General features: G+C 46.4%; 1 protein-coding gene across 6 annotated transcripts; it reads left to right on the top strand.

Annotated features, from left to right (window-relative positions):
- The first annotated feature begins 946 nt into the window (after positions 1 to 946).
- On the top strand, positions 947 to 12885 carry LOC100383560 (uncharacterized). 6 transcript variants are annotated; one of them, XR_004857606.1, is made up of 17 exons: positions 947 to 1369; positions 1466 to 1519; positions 1658 to 1891; positions 2394 to 2492; positions 2583 to 2638; positions 3182 to 3293; positions 3964 to 4134; positions 4251 to 4487; positions 4790 to 4993; positions 5075 to 5281; positions 5377 to 5511; positions 5593 to 5874; positions 5995 to 6093; positions 6173 to 6597; positions 6681 to 6729; positions 10000 to 10244; positions 12559 to 12885. XR_004857606.1 is itself a non-coding variant. In XM_035967050.1 (16 exons), exons 1-15 carry the CDS (start codon positions 1298 to 1300, stop codon positions 6712 to 6714), a joined length of 2418 nt encoding a protein of 805 aa, XP_035822943.1. In that variant the 5' UTR covers positions 947 to 1297; the 3' UTR covers positions 6715 to 6729; positions 12559 to 12876. The 6 variants fall into 6 exon arrangements, 4 of the variants coding, with proteins under 4 accessions (XP_035822943.1, XP_020407274.1, XP_020407273.1 ...); XR_002268638.3 differs by having other exon boundaries at positions 5377 to 5520; XM_035967050.1 differs by lacking the exon at positions 10000 to 10244 and having other exon boundaries at positions 3185 to 3293; positions 12559 to 12876.
- Positions 12886 to 20257: the final 7372 nt, after the last annotated feature.

Genomic DNA, 20257 nt, shown 5'->3' with positions numbered 1-20257 from the left:
TGATAATAGAAATCCATCGCTTTTTAGATCCTGGACCATTTAGACAACTTTATCTTTCTACGCATATAATCCCCATGATATTTAGATTCTTACCATAGTGAGTAGAGATGACAACAGGTAAAAACCCGCTGGGTATTACTTGCCCAAACCCGTACCCGCGAAGAAAAAATACGCCCGCTAAAAAACCCATACCCATGACGGGTATAAAATTTTGCCCAAACCCATACCCATGCGGGTTTCGGGTACCCAACGGGTTTCCCATACCCACTAACATCAACATAAAAAATAATTCATCATGTAAATAACAATCAATACATTAATAAGCTAGGATAAAAGGAACATGTAATAACTAATTTTAGCTTAAAATTTGTTACATGAAGTTTATTTCAATTAGAACATATTCAATTAATAATATTATGAGACATATTTATAAGGAATGATAATTTTAAGGCGGGTTTTAAAAAACCCATGGGTTTGCGGGTATGGGTAGTGGAAGAACAAACCCATGCCCACGTACCCGTTGGGTTTCCATTGAACCCGTTAACAAACCCATGTGTACAGAAATAGACCCAAACCCTAATAGAGCAAAAACCCATCGGGTTTCGGGTAGCGGGTACCCATTGCCATCTCTAATAGTGAGATTCTCTCAACGGTAAGATTCTTAAAAAAGTTGGTTAGAAAAAAGAAGGAACAATTGGATCTATACCATTAAAAGATCCAAACTTTAGATATATACCATGGACCCCACATGTCATTGACTCATGTGGACCCACATGTAAGTGAGATAGTAATGGTATGGATCCAAAGTGGTGATCTTTTAATGGTATGAATCCAAATTTCCCAAAAAAGAACCATGCACTCTTACTGTGGCGCCAACAGGGTTAAAGTGGGCGTGAGTTTAACTGTACCAAAGTGATAAAGCTCGCATGCGGCGTATTAAGCTGGCGAAGCCTTGCGATGTTACAAAGCCAATTAACTCCCCTCCTACATAACGACCCACACGCACGCACATCCACTATCCCCGGACCCCGGGCCAGTCTCACCTCCTTCCCTCGATCGCACGCCACTCCCGTAGGAATCCCGAATCCCCCCACCCAAATTCCCGTCTAGCCGTCTACCCGATCGCCGTCCTTCTCGCTGCCCGTAAACCCTAGCCCAGCCCTCTACCCCCGCCGTCGTTGCCCGTGCGCTGTCGTGCTCGGGCTGCCCCCGCGGCGCCGCGAGCCAAACCCTAGCTGCCTCCTCCAGATCCCGATTCCGCAGGGAAGCCGGAGAGGTGAGGGCCGCCCCGCCGCAGATGGAGCCCGCGGGGGCGCGCAAGGAGTGGCGCGCCGTCCCCGACTCCTCGCTCCGCTCCAATGGCGCCGAGGTAGGCCAGCGTCGCCGCTCCCCCGACAACACAAAACCCTCACTCCAACCACCATCCCAATTCCCAACTCACTCCCTGTCGTTGTTTCGTGTTCAGGATGCCGCGGAGCATGGGAAGCTGGGGCAGTCGGAGGAACGAGCTATCTACGAGGTGCCCGCAATCTTTACCTGCTTGCTCGCGCGTCGCACAAAATGCAACCTTTTCTCTCTCTTCAGAATCTCTTGCTGCGGCTTGGTTTCCGCCCGTGGGCACGTTGGGGATGACCGCTTTGGGGTGTTGTGGTTGCAGGAAGGGGCGGGTGGACTGGGCGACTTCTGTACCATCACTATTGATGGGAGCGGAGGGCTCAGCGAGGACATCCTGCAGCAGCGCCTGCAAAGTGTCGCACGGCAGCGGGAGGAGCTGCAGCAAGTCGAGATCGAGTTGCGTGCGCAGGCCATTGCACACCCGCAGATCATCGAGGCGCAACAAAGCTTCCAGGCTGCTGCCAAGGAGCATGCTGCAGCTGTGGCAAAGATCAAGGTTGTTCCTTTTGCTCTGAGCTCAGTGTTTCTCTACCAGTACCCAGCTCAAATAAGAGTGTGATTCACTTACCAGTTGGAGATGGGTTGGCTAGCAGCACTGCTTGTTTTTCCATGATTTTGATTTTTCTGAAGGGGTTGGACGGCCAAGCACCTTTCACTGGTTGAATTGTAGTGTTGAGTGTGGACATTGAAATGGCTGAACAATTTCATGTCATGCTGGTGGAGAGTCTCTGTTGGCATCCTTGTGCTTTGTAACATATCTGCTGATGGACAAATTTCATTAGCAGTTAATGCTCAGCACATTTATGTGATGCATTGTTCTCAGTTCTTTTTTGTCTGTATAACGATAAGACACTGAGTAGCTTCTATAAAACATCACTACTATTATTGTTTTGATTTCATGTTCTTGTTGCTTACATTGCTTAATTCAGTTACATCCGATTGCCCTGGGGTTGTCTGGTCCTTATTTGAGAATAATTTTGATGTCCTGTATTGAACAGGAGCAATTGCATGAGCGGGAGCAGTACATTCTTGAATTAGAAATGAAACTCAATGACAAGGATAGAGAACTAAATGCTCTGAAGATTGATCATCAAACGGTTAGTGTTCTTCATTTTACGTTTTGCAATCTTCACGGCAAGAAGAAATGAAAAATGTCTCGACATATTTTTTTTGTCTCTTTCTGTCAGGTGTGGGCAAATCAAGATCTTCTCAGAGAACAGACCAAAGAGCTGGCAAGTGTCAGGTACTATACATAACTTGTCCAATTTATTGGTATGCTACCGGATTTCACTACTTGGAATAGTTTTCCATGAAGTGACATCTTTAAAATTCTGACATTCAAGTTTCTGGCCATGTGTGCTGTGGTCTTGTTAAGTTGCTCTGACAGGCTCACTTAATTGTGCACGGTGAAGAAAGTGTTGCTTTAGTTACTCATAACTATTCATCAGCAGTTTTATTGCCATCGGTAGTTGGCTAGGCCTATTTGGCCAGGTTTGGCAGTGTGGCCAATTTGTGTCATGGTTAATTAGACCTAAAGGTCTCTTGCTTAGGTGTCAAGTAAACCTCTATATATAAGGAGAGAGGAGAGGAGTGTAGATATACCCACCTAAAGCAAGAAGAAAGATCTATTATCCTATATTCCTATTCCACTTCTCTTATCCCTGCTCTTGTGTATACTGCCTATCAGCTGGCTGATGTTGGGCTGCTTGGGTTAGGACCATCTAGATCAACATACATAACGTCATCGCAATTAAAATGCATGCTGAGTATTTCTAATTTCTTATAGAAGGGAACGTGACAACTCTGAAGCTGAAAGAGCCCAACATCTTAAACAAATCCACGATCTCCAGGAACTTTTGCGAGAAAAAGAAAGCCAGTTCATTGCAATAGAGGAACAGGTATTATTTGCTAGTCATTTATGTTCCACTTTTTTATATAGTCTATGTCATGTCTCTATGCTTATACTGTCACTGTGTCACTAGCATTTTTTTCTCAAGCTGAACATTCTATGTTAAGTGTACTGTCTTAGTTTGCATGATCTCTCTGACTAAAGTTTGTATACCTTTTAATTTTGAAATCACTGGCAATGCTAGCTGCCTGAAATGAATGCACTGTGCAGTAACATTCTGATAATATGTACCGAGTTACAAAATATTCAGCATTACCAAGATCATTCTGATTGCACATCTCTAAATTAAGTTGTTATATTTGTTCTCTTGCCATGAGTGAAACTCAAGCTGTGAATTTGAAAAAAAGGATCTTAGGCTATGGCACTGTTTGTTTTAGTTTTCTGGAGTGATGCCTGAGTATTGAGAATGCCATTTGCTCTGTTTCAAAGGCATTGCCTGGACAAATCCAGCTCGCCTTGGGGATCTAGTTACTCCTTGTCGTCTTGGAGATAAGGTGTACCCAGCTTGCCTTGTTGTCTTTGAAACCGTGGTCATTTGACTATAGGAGAGTTTTTTTATTACTCTGTTGTTGGTTGATTCCTTTCTTAAACTAAAGCCGATTGAAGTGTTGTTAGCATTCTAAATTCAGCTGCTTATGGATAGCCACATTTGTTTCCAGCATAGGGCTGCTCAAGAGAACATTCTTTACAAAGATGAGCAGTTGAGGGAAGCCCATGCTTGGGTTTCTCAAGTTCGAGAAATGGATGCATTGCAGTCTCAGTCCCTACAAGTTGAGTTACGTGAGCGCATGGAGCAATTTAATCAATATTGGATTAGTTCTCAACAACAGGTATGTTTTAGCTTTCCTGTATTCATGTATACTTTGGTTTCCATTGTTATTGTTACACTAGTTTTTGTCATATCCTCTTCTGTTAGACTAGAATTTTACTTCCTCTTTTTCCACAGTATGCTGAAATGCAGCGGAGCCTTCTCCATACAATACAACAACTCCAGCAAGAATTAGCTGAGGCAAGGGAACGGTCTGGTGCACAAAAGGATGGCCCACATGTTTCTAGGGAGGGATCAGCTGAATCATCACTTGTTCAAAGCATAGCGAACAGCGTGACTTCAAATGGTAGTGCAACTGCAGATGGGAGCCAGCAACTGTTGAAAAACAATGGAAGTGTGGATGTCTCTCTTAAGGTATTAAATTATTTCAGTAAGCAATTTATATATGTCCATGGGGGATGAAAATTGAATATTGTAACTGTTGTTTGGGTGACTTAATTGTTGTTCACCGCAATCATTATGTTGTTTATTTTTCTTTTTTGCTATTGCAGTTCCTCCGTGGTTATTTCAGCACCTTCTGTCCTTACTCTTGCTTTACATGCTTTTTAAACCTTCATGTTTTCAATTAATAGTATTGCATCAATTTGTGCATTTTATGATGATAACATACCATTGTTTTAGAATGCACTTACAATACGTGTCACTATTTTTTTCAGGGCAATAATGCCTCAGCTGTACCTGTTCCATCTTTATTGGGAATAGGTGGTCCGGCTGCGCATATTGCTGCAATGCATTCTTTTATGATTCATCCTCAAGGCATTCCTCAACCTTTAGCATCACCCAACTCTGGCATTCCTCAGTTTGGCAGTTTTCAGACACAGCCTATGATTCAACCAAACTCACATTGGCCAAATCAGCAGGTAAATTACTTTCTTGAATACTTCACACATTATAACATGCAGTGCCCATTCTAAGTTTGGAATTAATCTGTCCTTGTTTAGGAAGTACAAATTGTCTCACAACCACAAGATGAAACAAACTATCAGACATCCCAATCAGGTCAGACTGCATTGCAACAAGACACTATTAATACTGATGAGCTGTCCCCCAAGGCAAGTGAGGGTGGCCATCCAGACCATCTTAATGCCCAGGGGAAACAACAGCAGAGCCCTGCAAGTGCACCTACTGAATCAACTCATGAACTTACTGTTAGTCCTTTTTATTTTTGTTTTTATGTAACTTGGAATCAACTCATGAACATATGGTTATTCACCGTTACTTTTTTGTTTTGGAAAAACCGCAGGTTGTTGAAACAAACATAGCTGAACATGTACCTTATGATGAACAACAAAAAACCTTAAAAGAACAGGATTCACTATCAAATATAAAAAGCCATGTTGGAAGAGTTGAGCCTCAAGAGCAAAATGCTGAATCCAAGGTTTCTACGGTACTGTGTTTTTTGTACAGTTTTTCATTCTACGTGAGTGTCTCACATTTCGTTTGCTCTTTTCAAAACCAGGTTGAAAGAGCTGCATCTGACAAGCAATCTGAACCTCAATCTAGACAGCATAAACCTTCAAACTTCCCTCCAACTACCCAGCTTAACTTGAAAAACAGTGCAACAGAGAATCCTAATGTTGTAAATCAGGTTGATACAATGAAATCAGTTACAGGTGGTTTTGGTTCACAGTTACCTCGTGTACCTAAGGAACCTGCTCTCCTAGATGAGAGATCTCTATTGGCTTGTATTGTACGTGCAGTTCCTGCTGGACCTGAGGGTGGAATCAGGATTAGCTCAACTGTGAGTCAGTTCTCATCCACATTAAGATGCTATGGTAGAGATTAAGTTCTGATTTGATGCGCAGTTCTCCTGCGCATTGGAGAAAAAATTAAGTTATGATTTGTGCAATTTTTCTTTCAGCTGCCAAATAGGCTTGGGAAAATGTTGGCTCCTCTTCACTGGCATGATTATAAGAAGCAATATGGGAAGCTTGATGATTTTGTGGCTAGTCGTCCAGAGGTTTACTTAAACTTAGTGATTTAGTCAATCTGTAGATACTAGATCTTTTGTGTTACTTGACATGCTAATTGCTGTGCAGCTGTTTGTGATTGAGGGAGACTTCATTCACCTTCGTGAAGGAGCACAGCAGATCATTTCTGCTACTACAGCTGCTGCAAAAATAGCTGCTGCTACAGCATCTTCTGCCCCTTACTCATCCTTACTGCCTTCTGTTGCTGTTACTCCTGTGGCACAAAGCACTCGGCAAAAGAGGGGCCCTGCAGTTGATTCCAGATCATCAAATGCAATTCTTTCTGGAAATGGCTTCACAGATCAATTTAACATCATTCAGGGGGTTAGTGACGTACCTGTTTCAGGCAAAGTAAGAAACACCCTAGATAATGGCTTCTTAGGTGAAGTTCGAACTGGGCAGCCATCTGTGCTCACAGCTGCTGCGAATGGAGCAAGACATGACAAAGGTACAAATAATGTCATACAGGGTTATGGTGGAAAGCAACAAGGGAGGTACGTTTCCGTTCCTGATGTGATGTCAAAGCTGACACATGTTTTTAGGATGCTGACCTTGTGAAAATATCTTTACATTCTAGGTCAACTGGGATGGCTTACCTTTCCAGAAGATGAAGTAGTTTTCACTCGGTACATTTGATGGCCTTCTATACCCTACATGATGTTTGCACTTTGAGTTTCCAAATTTGACTGCTTCCTTTTTTGACTGATTTGATGACCTTAACTTATCAAATGCTTTGAATTAGTTTATAGACGTATCACATTACAATATAACCATTAATTTAACTACAACTAGTTATTTGCTCGTGCATCGCTACGGTTTATATATATCATATATGACCTCTTTATATAACACAAACCAACATGAGCTGTAGTGGTTAGAGACGAGTGCTTTGCTCCTAGATGTTAGATACCTATTAGGGTTTCGGTACTCCCCATGTGTATTTACTATTTTGCCCCTATTGTAATGGGCTCAGCCCATCTAACTCTGAATATATACATCTCCCAACCTCCTGTTAGGGTTAGGGTTTACTGTTCAACACTAGAGACCACAGTTTGAATCCTAGTGGGCACGCTTTTTTTTTATATTTCGTGATATTTTGCTTAGCGTGTCAAACTCTGGTGACACTCTCTGTGCGCATGGAGGGGAGCAGACGTACGAAGGGAGAAACTCTCACTTTATATTAGTAGAGATAGAGATGTAGTTGGTGTTTTGGAATACTCCTGTCGGCGTGTCCTGAAATTTATGACATGCACTATTTCATTATTTTTTTATCTTTGATTGACAATTAGTTTAATCATATGAGAAGTTTATGCTAAAGTGATTGCAATAGATTTGTTTTTGGAATTACTTTCTATTGATCAAAATCAAGGTTTTCAAGTCGGTAAGTCGAGTCGAGTCGACAAGGTACCGACTTGGTGACTAGTCGATAAGTCAGTCGACTAGTCGTCGACTTGCCAATATAGTGGCTGTTTTGCCTATATAATGGCTTCATATAGACAATATATCAATTATATATGAAGAAAGAGGATGTTTTACCTCTTTTGAAGTATGAAATTGAACGAAACTGAAATAAATAGCAAGTCTTGCCTCATTTGAAGCCTCAAACTGAACCAAATCAGCCACATAAGTGATAAATCATAAACTCATAAGTCATAACAGCCATATGTTCAAATTGGAAAACAAATAGCAAGAAAATATAGTTCAAACTTGAAAGGAAATAAACTCCATTAGATAGCTAAGATGCTGCAGCTAGATAGATACTAGAGGCCTGTTTGGTTTCTTAGCTAAGACGCCACAATCTGCCTAACCTTAGTCGCTCGAATTGAAGAACTAAGGTTAGGCAGAAAAGTTAGGCACATTGTGGCGTCTTAGGTAGCAAACCAAACAGCCCCTAGATACCCTAAATATCTCCCAAATCAAGATCATCCATTGCATTTTCTTCACAATCAGCACCAGCTTGAGTTGGACTGTCATGTGGGGATTCACCAAAGTCATCCACTTCATCATCATTAGGCATGTACTCTTCATCATCTTGTTCATTGCCCTTGTTGCTTTGCTCTTCCTCTTCCATAACTCTCTCCTCCTGTGTAGCAGCAGCTTGACAACGCCTTGAATAAACAGACTCATATCGGGCTCTTCTTGGAAAGTTGCGACCTTGAAGTGAACTAGAAGCACCGATTGCATCATCCACATGAGCCCATGCAAGATCATCCCCTTCTCTAACTGTTTCATTTTGATTGTCCACCTACTCATTGTCCCATTGGAAATCCTCTAAAATTAAAGGGTTACCAATATTTCCCTCCTCACGCAATCTTTGGAACCTAGCTGCCATCTTTCTATTGTATAATGGCAAGCAACTTCCTCTTCATTGTCTCTCTACCTTCAAAACCCGAAGTGATCTTTGCTTTTGCCATATCCATGGCATCGGCAACCTCTGGCATGGCTGGCTTTTCATCACCATCAACAATTCGCAACACAATGAGGAGTGGTTGTGATGCACGAATACAATCTTGGACTGAGTTCCAAAAGTTTGTAGAAAGAAGTATCTCTGTGACCTTCTTTCCTGCTTCTGTGCTTGATAGTTTGGACCTAGTCCAATCATCACTAACAAAGAGACATCTCAAAGCTTGCTTATGTTTATATATGGACTGGAGAGTAAGGAAAGATGTAGCAAATCTTGTAACTGCAGGCCTCACTAAATCACCCCCTATCTTCTCCCTCGTGGCATCAAGAAGCTTGCTATGCCTATATATGAAGGTTGTCACTTGGCGAGCATGGGAAATGCATTTCTTGAACTCTCCAATTTTCCCAATGTCCTCAAGCATGAGGTCCAAACAGTGAGCAGCACATGGAGTCCAAAACAAGTCTTCCAGCAGCCTTGAAGTTAGCCCCATTATCTGTATCAATCTGCACTACCTTGTCTCTACCAATGGCATCAATTCTTTTCTCCAGTAGTGCAGCTAACATCTGAGCATCTGCTGTCTCACTTGAGGCATTGACAGACTCCAAGAAAAATGTGCCAGTTGGACTATTGACAAGGAAATTGATCAAGTGTCGACCCCTCCTATCTGTCCAACCATCAGACATAAGTGTGCAACCAAATTCAGTCCAAGCCAACTCATGAGTCGTTTTTATCTCATCTACACTCTTTGCCTTCTCAAGCAATGGCACCCTAACATCATGATAGGAGGGTTTCACATACCCAGGACCATATTGCCCAACCGCCTCAAGCATGATCTCAAAGGCCCTTGAGTTGATGACATTAAGTGGTAAGCCACTATCATAAATAAAATCAGCAACATACATATCTGTTCTTTCCTTCTCGCTCTTTCGCTGCAATGTAGTTGAGTGTTGCCCTTGCAATGCCTCTCGTGAACCACATCTTCAGGTGCTTTGCGAAACATGGATGCAATTGACTTAGAAGACTTCGACGCGTGTTGATTGTTTTGGCTTGCTTCAGCTGAGAGCCTTCTCTTTTGGGCTGTTCCGGAACTGGGTGAACAACTGAATGGGATGCTCTACTTTCCCCTTCTCCAAGTACTTCAACTTCATCATCTTTATCATCATCCAAGTCAATAGGCTTCTGTCTAGCATTCTTCTTCAAATAATCACTCATCTCTTTGCTAATTGCCGATGTTGTTTTCGGGCACTTAGCAACATCACCATGACCACCAACAAGGTGCTGCTTCAACCTTCTAACACCTGCATGAACGATTTTGCCACAAAGTATGCACTTCACATCTTTTTTGTTCAAATCCGGCCAATAACAATAGTTCCATGCTGGATCCTTCGATTTTGCCTTTCTTTTAGGATCTTTAGCTGGATCATATGGCTGCTGGCTTCCTGGCTCCCCTTGTGGTTGATCTGCAAATGTATCTTCCATCTCTGTGCTGCAGCTTTGCGCTGCAGAGGAGGGGCGGTGGCTCTGCAGGGGGAGAACGGTGGCTGCTGCAGCAGGGGGAGACCGGAGGCTGCTGCAGCAGGGGAGACCGGCGGCTCTCTACCGCAGAGGAGGGGCGGCGGCTCTGCAGCAGAGGGGCGCGGCTGTTGCAGAGGAGAGGCGCGCAGAGGAAGGGCGGCGACTGCTGTAGCAGAGGAGGGGCGGCGGCTATGTGCTGCAGAGGGCGACCGGCGGCTTCAGGTAAGTTAGGGTTTATGTGTAGGTTTAGATTTGTTAATGGGCCTTTGGTTGGGCCGTAAAGGGACAAGTCGACCGACTTCTTAGCCCACTTATTTTTTCAGTCGTCGGCAAGTCGGGCGACTTACGAGAAAAGTCGAGTCGGACCTCCAAGTCGGTCTCTGAAGACCGCCTGGACGACTAGTCGACGACTTGAAAACAGGGATCAAAATCTTAGGGCTTATTTGGGAACACGGTATTTTCTTAGTTCCAAGATAATACCGTGGTATTTGAGCATACCATGGTATTTTAGACCAAAAAGCGTTTGGGAGCACATACAAGAACTCTGTATTTTAAACCATGGTTTTGCCAATACCATGGTATTTTTGGGGTCAAAAAAACTTTGGTCTAGTCCAAAGTTTTTTTTTGCTTGCACGCAGCTACAGTCTTCTTTTCCCCTACACTACAACTAAAATACTATGTTTCCAAATAGGTGTTGGATTGGACTGATATAAAATATACAATAGTTATGTCATGGCATACATTAAACCGTGGTATTATAAACGGTATTATAATTTATAAACTGTGGTTTTGAGAAACAAACTTCTAGAACAGGCCCTTATTGACATAAATTGCATAATATAAGAGGTTAGTGGTCAAAGTGTGATCTTGAAGATCACCAAAGTCAAATCACGCCTTATCTTTTTGGACCGAGTATTTGGTTTTATACCGCTTTTTAGGGTCCCTTTAGTTGGGCTTTTGAACCAGTTTTTGCCATAGTCACAATGTTCCCGAGTCGATTGTGTTGAGTAAGAGTCGTGGGTCGACACTTGAAAAAATATGGTAGAAGGAGCGTGTTATACCTCTATGGTATGTGAATCGTGGGTTTGGTACGTGAACCCAATTCTAATGGGTCAATAATCCCAGGTCGACTCCATGGGTCGAGGTTCGTGTTCCAAAATTCCAAGGACCCTACGTGCTATGCCTCACTGGCCTAGCCTAGTACTACCTTAACACAACATAACACCAGCCCAATTACCAACCCATTATAGCAATGAAGCCCTGTACTTCTGCCCTAGACTCACATAGGAGCCATAGAGCTCATATAGCAGAAGCATCGCCGCCCAGCCCAGGACCTCTGGAACCTGCAGGAGGAGCACTGATGCAAGAATCCAGAGTGTCACCATTTGCTGGCCATAGGAGGATCTCCGTCCTCGTCTCCTTACACATCGACATCGCTTTGCTGTCATCTGCGCTGCCTTGCCCCAATCTGAGCTGCCCTGCCCCAACCTGCATGATCCTCCATCACGAACGAGCACTGGTCGTCGTCCCCATCTGTATTGGTACGATGACTCCCTAGCGTTTGGGACGATTACCTATGGTGACCTAGACCCACGATTTGGGATGCCGACCTTGGGTCATGGAATGCGGCATTGACCCTGTTTCTGTGACTATGGTTTTTGCTTTTGCAAAAGCAAAAAGACAGCCAAAGGGGGCTGAAAAGCCACAATTGCATTGGACCAAAAGCTGCTTTTGCCTAATACAAGAGCTGAAAGCAACTTCCTCTGCTTTTACCTCTTGTGAAGGCCTGCATTTGACTGAAAACAGCTCATCCTCTGTTCGGTGGGCGATGCTCCTTCCTCTCCCGTGGTTGGATCTGGCGACTCCTCTAGCCTTCTCAGTGTGAGGCTATCCCCTTGACCATGTCCTTGGTCGCCATGTGGACGAGCGTGGGCCTTTTGCCGTTGGTGAGCATGATCTCGACTGCCATACGGGAAGCGCCACCTCAGCTGGGTATCCATCCGAAGGAAGAATGAGGCTGACGGATGGGGCCACTTGTCACTAAGAGAAGTTGACAATAGGTTCCCCCCCCCCCCCCCCCCCCCCCAAAAAAAACAACTATTGAACCAAATGGCTTTCATCTCTGGTACAATCCATAACCCACAATTGCTTTTTCACAGCCCACATCCATAATCCGCATTAGCTTTTCAAAAGCCACAACTCAACCAAACAAACCCTTAGAAGCCTTTTGCAATTTTGATACGCCAACGTCTTGCCTTGCTATATCATATTATACAATCTCTTGCCTTGCCAAATCAAATTATTCATGTTTGTCATGAACCTTGTGTGTAATACTCCCACCATTCTAAATTATAAATACTATGTATCTAGAAAAGCCAAAATGACTATAATTTGGAATGGAGTGAGCAGCTGATCAATATTGTCTTTTGCAATATCAACTGTTTTTGCATCTGCATCAGAGATACTGTTGCTTGTAGATGCATACTACCACTCACCTCTGCATCAAGCTGAATTACTTCATTTATTTTGCTTGTAGACGCAATTGGTTTTGAGGGTGGTGAAGCTGTTGGAAACCATACAAGTGGCATTGTTTTGGCCTCCAAACGGCCGATGCTGAAGATGACCTGGATTAAAGTTATTCTAGATTTTTTTTGTTGCACCATTGCTATTCACAGCGCCTGTATGAGGGCCTTGTTGTGGCGAAGCCTGCTGAAATTTTGCGACTATGTAACTCGTCTGTGCTTGTATTGTGGTGCACTTGGAATGATGTGAATGTTATAGCAAATCTGGGAAATGTGGTCACATTTTGAGCTGGCGAGCTGTGGCATGGTCAATCCGAAGCTGGGTATCAGCATTGGCGTTTTTCACACATGGCTGAGAATAACCAAAACTGGCTCTATCGTCCAGTCGAACATACGCCTGGCCCTTCTAGGTCATATCTGTTGTCACATCAGTTTACCGATCATCATTAACTTTTATCTACCGTAATATTTCAGTGTATAATCTTTATCGTTAGCTTATAGCATCTTTCACATCATCTTTATACTCTTACTTAAAATAAAATATGGTGTTTTTATCTAAATAAAAATTTATCGGAGTAAAATTAAGCAAACAAAAACCATATAGTTTATAAAAACAAGCATAAACTACATAGTTTATGAACTATAAATAAAATTTACATAATTTATGAACATATTTTTAGTTGTTTTGGATTGTTTTTGAATTCTTTAGTTTTTTAATTTTTTTGGACATCAAAATGATGTGGACCAATGAAGAGACGACATATGGCAGTAGACGGTTGGTACTGGCAAGTTCACTAGCGCACCTGTCTACTGATTCAGCCCCAACGCTATCGATATCAATAGATTCGGATGGTCGACAATGTCACCAACTGATATTGCGATCAGACTCACGATGTATTGTCGTAGTCCATAGTGTTCGTGTCTTCTGGGTTGAAAGGTAAATGGTCTCAATATTTCCTATAATCAATTTTGGTGTTTGACGACCATCACAAACCTTAAGGACTAACTAGTTTGACTAGTTGATTATTTGTCAGGTGGATAAATTCATCTACAACTATTCTAAGTCGACTGTCCGGAATATCGTAGATTTTTCTGGACAGGAGAAACATTTTGGAAAAACACCTATGCGCGGACCGTCCGCGACACCAAGGTGAGCCTGGGACAGAAACACTGTGAAAACACAAGCTAACAGTACGGTCCGTCCGATGGAGAAGCGAGCACCGTCCGAAGACCAAGCGCGGACCGTCCGGCCTCAGGCGTGGACCGTCCGATCGTTAAAAAACCAGGAAAACCCGAAGGTGACGGGTTCGATATAATTCATTTTTGCACCCCGGACGGTCCGCGACTGCTTTATCTGACATCAGACAACGCATTAAATGCTCTATAGCCGTTACTGCTGACCGATGCGATTTCAGCCATTGATGTGTAGGGGCGGACCGTCCGGACCAGGAGCGCGGACCGTCCGTGGTCGGCAAAATTGGAGCAACGGCTAGGAAGTGGTTGAAGCTATAAATACAACCCCAACCACCCATTCACTTCATCCAAGCACTCCATTCATTCATACCCAATACAAGAGCTAGCAATCCATTCCAAGACACATTCAAAGCTTCCAATCTCTACAAGTTCTACAATTGAAACAAGTGACCATTAGTGATTAGTGACTTGAGAGAGTGATTTGTGTTTCATTTGTTGCTCTTGTTGCTTGGTTTTCTTAATCATGCTTTCTTCATCTCTCTCTAAACTCTCTAAGTGTTTTGTAGAGCTTGCAAGAGACACTTAATTGTGTGGTGATCCTTGCGGGGTCTTAGTGACCCGTGAGATTAAGAAGAAGCACTCAACCGGTCTAAGTGACCGATTGAGAGAGGGAAAGGGTTGAAATAGACCCGACCTCTGTGGCCTCCTCAACGGGGACTAGGTTCTTTGGAACCAAACCTCGTTAAACAAATCATCGTGTTCATTTGTGTTGATATCCATTCGATTTGTTTATCCCCTCTCCTCTCTCTCTCTAAAAGTTCCTTTGCACATATTGATTTGAGTTGGCTCCCAAAGTTATCCGTATTGATTGAGCAACTCTTGGCAAGGAGAACTATCTTCCGCATTCCAATTTAATTCTAACGCTAACCCCAGCCTTAGTGCAATTTTAAGTTTATAAATTTCAGGTTTCGCCTATTCATCCCCCTCTAGGCGACTATCAATTGGTATCAGAGCCAGTGCTTCATTAAGAGTCTAACAAACTTGAAGTAATGTCTAGAGATCATGCCAAGAGGGAGGTCGTGACCGGCGAGAATATCATCGATGAACACCACTATAAATTTGTCTAGATAGTCCATGAACACACTGTTCATCAAGTACATGAAGAAAGCTGGCACATTCGTCAATATAAAGGACATGATTGTATACTCATATAGCCCATACTTGGTGATGGATGCCGTTTTCGGTATATCCGAAGGTCGGATCCTGAGCTGATGATAACCTGACCTCAGATCTATCTTAGAGAACACTCCGGCTCCTCTCAGCTGATCAAACAGGTCTTCTATCCTTGGCGGAGGGTACTTGTTCTTGATGGTGACTTCATTCAGAGCTCTGTAGTCTATGCACATTCTCTTGGCCACGTCTTTCTTCTCCATGAACTGAACTAGAGCGGCCCAAGGCGAAGTACATGGTTTGATGTAGCCTTTCTCCAATAGCTCATTGATCTGCTTATTGAGTTCCACCAATTCTGGTCCAGACAGTCTATAGGCTCTCTTAGAAATAGGGGAAGTGCCAGGTTCAAGCTCTATGGCAAACTCGACTTTACGCTTGGGTGGCATGCCTGGTAACTCCTCAGGAAACACGTCGGGAAACTCCGACACAATTCTGATGCCCTCAAGCAGGTTGGCCTCTTTACCATCTATATACATATGGTGACAGGCTCCTTCTAGATCAGTCATGGTCAGTTCAGTTACTATCTCTTCCCCAGATGGGGACACTAACCTTACTATCCTCTTGTCACAACTGACGGTTGCTTAGTTCTTGTGTAGCCAATTCATCTCTAGGATGACATCTATCCCTTGAGTACCCATTACTACCAGGTTAGCAGTGAAATCTATCTCCCTTATTTCAATCCTTAGATTCGAGCACATCTTATATGACTGAACTTTCCCCCAACTGAATTAACCCTTAGAGGTGGAATCATTGGTTCTACGGGGATGTTATGAGCTTCTATCCATGATGTAGTAACAAAAGAATGCGTGGCACCAGTATCAAATAGTACTTTTGCTGGATGTGATTCGACTGTAAACATACCTACTGCCACATCTGGTGCATCTTGAATCGCTTCGACCTTCAAGTGGTTCACCTTTCCACAGTTGTAGGCCTGACCACGACCTCCTGATGTCTGCTGTGGTGCTCCTTGTCTTGTTGGGGTGTTGGAAACTGACTGCTGCTGAGCTACTTTCTTTGGGCATTGCATCGCCCAGTGACCTTACTCTCCACAATGGAAGCATCCTCGGCTTCCTCCTTGCACTAGGGTTGTCTGACTTTTTTGATTGGTTGCTAGGGTAGGAAGGAGAGGTGCCTATCTGCTTTGTCTCTGATACTGATTTCCTTCTAGTTGGTTGTGCTGGCGGTACTACTGCTGCTGAGGGAACTTCCTTTGAAATTGCTGCTGATGCGGACGCTGATTCTGGTGCTAATATCCCTGAGGGTGACTCTTCTTGAACTGCTGGGGTGGATTGCCTGAGAAACAGGGATGGTTGCTGCTCCCAGTCTGCGGTCCATCAATCTTGCGCTTTCGGTCTTCCATCTCCCGGCGCTTTCTCTCAGTCATTATTGCTCTACCAATAAGATGTTGAAAGATAGAGAAGGTATGGTTCATCAACTGGTAGTGCAGGGGGTCAACCAAACCTCTCAAGAACCTGTACTGCCTCTTTGCATCAATGTTGACATCCTCGGGTGCATAGCGAGATAGTTGCAAAAATTTGCCCTATACTCGCTGACAGACATGGGTCCTGGCTTCAGTGCTAGAAATTCTTCATTCCTCACTATCATCAAGCCTTCTGGAACGTGATACCAGCATAAGTTGTCTTTGATCTCCTCCCAGGTGATAGCTTCAGAGTCGGCGTGGTTGGCGAGGTATGAATCCCACCAAGACTGAGCTGCTCCCGTTAGCAGACGAGGACCGTACATAACCTTCTCTCTGTCATTGCATTGGGCGGTGTGCATCTCTCGCTCCACTGTGCTCAGCTAGTCTTCGGCGTCCATGGGGTCTGCAGAGTGGGCAAACACAGGGGGATGACCTCTCATGAACTTTGCACGCTTGTCTCTCGGCATCTGTGGCATCTGCACTTGTGGTTGGGGCTGAGGTTGCTGTTGAGCTTGCCGCATGGCTGCCAGGGTTTGCCCGATTGCTTGCACTGCTTGGGTCTGCATGAAGAACATCTGCTCCACTGACATTGGGGGTGGTGGTGGAGGCAACGGCTGGGGTGCCTCATCCTGTGGGGCTTGCTGCTCTTACTGGGCACGCCTCCCTCCTCGGCGCCTGTTGTCAGACATCTGTGAAAGGCATTCACACATCAGAATTGATCTTGCAGTCTTTCAACATAAGAAAAGGTACATAGAGGTCTTCATAATACTGAGCAAACTAGCATCTTCACTAAATCTCAACACAGCCAAACACAACTTCTCAGATAAAGAGGAAAGTGGAAGTAAAAGGTTGACCAACTAAATGACTAACTTTATTAACATTAATAACTAAACCAAATTGCAGGAGACACCCACATTTTGGTGACAATCATTACAAAGATCCAAATTCAACATGAGTTCACCATGACAAACATAGAAACACATGATAAGCAACCTACCATGACTAACTATGTCTGACTAAGACTAATACACTTAACTTAAGCATTTATTACAAACTCCGACACTAGCAATCTAAGGCTCCAAGTCTATCTTGGTCATGTAGTCAGGGGTACCATAAGCATGATGACCACAGGGTGGCAAGCGATAAGGGTGCTGAGTCCCAATAGGGGCGGGGGAACCATCCTCCTGATGGCGGCGCTCCGCACGCAGTTCCGCGATCTCCGCACAGACCTTGCCCAACTCGTCAAGGGCGTGGTCCAGCTCGCTATTGAGCACGACGACCAGATTGACCATGCTGCTCAACCTTGGATTGCCCTCACCAATGGGTGAGACAATCACACTCCTGGTACTGCCGGTCAAATGGCGGGGGTAGTACTTCAGGTCAATACCGTCAGCCACACCACTGAACAACGAACAGTACTAAGAAAGTGCATGTTGTGCGACATCCTGCATGGCTGGCTCAGTAGTGTCCCGCTCAGTGATAGAATAATGCTCTGAGTAGGCCTCTACACCCCGGAGATCATCATCCGGATGACGCACCAAGCAGGTAGCCTCCCATTGGTCCGGGTATAACCCGCGACTGTGCTAGTAGACTACACAACGGTACTCGATCGACCAAGTGTGTCGGTCGAAGCCCCGACGCAGCAAGGTGTCAAGAGCGTCGTGGAAATGACAACCACGAGCGGCGTCATGAGTGATGGGTCGGGCGACCCATCTGTCGGGGACCATAATTAGGGGTACCCTCAAGACGCCTAATTCTCAGCTGGTAACCCCCATCAGCATAAAGCTGCAAAGGCCTGATGGGTACGATTAAGTCAGGGATCAGTCCACACGAGTGACTCGATCACGCTTCACCCGAGCCTAGCCTCGGCCAAGGGCAGCCGACCTCAAGAGACTTCCGTCTCGCCCGAGGCCCCCCTTTTTACGGCGGACACACCTCCGGCTCGCCCGAGGCCTTGGCTTCGCTCAGAAGCAACCCTGACTAAATCGCCACACCGACTGACCAAGTTGCAGGGGCATTTAACGCAAAGGTGGCCTGACACCTTTATCCTGACACGCGCCCCCCAGCAGAGCCGAAGTGACCGCCGTCACTCCACCGCTCCACTAACTAGTCTGACAGAAGGACAGCGCCGCCTGCGCCACTCCGACTGCAGTGCCACTCGACAGAGTGAGTCTGACAGGCAGTCAGGCCTTGCCAAAGGCGCCATAGCGAACTTCGCTCCGCCCGACCCCAGGGCTCGGACTCGGGCTAAGACCCGGAAGACGGCGAACTCCGCTCCGCCCGACCCCAGGGCTCGGACTCGGGCTAAGACCCGAAAGACGGCGAACTCCGTTCCGCCCGACCCCAGGGCTCGGACTCGGGCTAAGACCCGGAAGACGGCGAACTCCGCTCCGCCCGACCCCAGGGCTCGGACTCGGGCTAAGACCCGGAAGACGGCGAACTCCGCTCCGCCCGACCCCAGGGCTCGGACTCGGGCTAAGACCCGGAAGACGGCGAACTCCGCTCCGCCCGACCCCAGGGCTCGGACTCGGGCTAAGACCCGGAAGACGGCGAACTCCGCTCCGCCCGACCCCAGGGCTCGGACTCGGGCTAAGACCCGGAAGACGACGAAACTCCGCCTCGCCCGACCCCAGGGCTCGGACTCCGCCCTGGCCTCGGCCGAACGACCTCCGCCTCGCCCGACCCAATGGCTCGGACTCGGCCTCGGCAACAGAAGACAGACTCAACCTCAGCTTCGGAGGAGCCCCCACGTCACCCTGCCTAGGGCACAGGCCCGCCACGTCAACAGGAAGCGCCATCATCGTCCTACCCCGAATCGACTCGGGTCACGGAGAACAAGACCGGCGTCCCATCCGGCCAGCTCCGCCGGATGGGCAATGATGGCGCTCCACAAGCTCTGTGACGACGGCGGCCCCCAGCTCTCTTACGGAAGCAGGGCGACGTCAGCAAGGACTCGACCGCTCCAACAGCTGTCCCTCCGCCAGGCTCCGTCGCACCTCCGACAGCCACGACATCACGCCAGCAAGGTGCCAAGACCTATCCGGCTGCCACATTGGCATGTACCTAGGGCGCTAGCTCTCCCTCCGCTAGACACGTAGCACTCTGCTACACCCCCCATTGTACACCTGGATCCTCTCCTTATGACTATAAAAGGGAGGACCAGGGCCTTCTTAGAGAAGTTTGGCCGCGCGGGACCGAGGACGGGACAGGCGCTCTCTTGGGGCCGCTCGCTTCCCTCACCCGCGTGGACGCTTGTAACCCCCCTACTGCAAGCGCACCCGACCTGGGCGCGGGACGAACACGAAGGCCGCGGGACTTCCACCTCTCTCACGCTCGACTCCGGCCACCTCGCCTCTCCCCCCTTCGCGCTCGCCCACGCGCTCGACCCATCTGGGCTGGGGCACGCAGCACACTCACTCGTCGGCTTAGGGACCCCCCTGTCTCGAAACGCCGACAGTTGGCGCGCCAGGTAGGGGCCTGCTGCGTGCTGACGAACAGCTCCCCGTCAAGCTCCAGATGGGCAGTCTCCAGCAACCTCTCCGGCCCGGGGCGGTGCTTCGTTTCAGGACTCTTGAGTTCATGTCCTTCGACGGCAGCTACGACATGATACTTCTTCCACCGCCGCGCGACAACGACAATGGCGGCCGACAACCCGCCCGCCGGCGGCGGAATCGACGACACCTTCCCCGCGTGGTGGAAGAACAACATTCGAGCTCGCTCCGTTCTCTCCCCCGCCAGCGGAGGAGGAGGCGGGGCCATCAAGGCCAGGCGGGAGGCCGCGCTTCGTTGGCCGACGAGCGAATCGACGCCCCGACGCCCCGACGGATGGCACGCCGGACGTCGACCTCGCGTTCGAGACGAAGGCAAGC

This window comes from Zea mays, chromosome 4 (assembly GCF_902167145.1).
Source record: "Zea mays cultivar B73 chromosome 4, Zm-B73-REFERENCE-NAM-5.0, whole genome shotgun sequence".
Classification (NCBI taxonomy): Eukaryota; Viridiplantae; Streptophyta; class Magnoliopsida; order Poales; family Poaceae; genus Zea; species Zea mays.
Note: the sequence above shows the minus strand (reverse complement) of the source record. Positions and strands in the feature narration are given on the sequence as shown.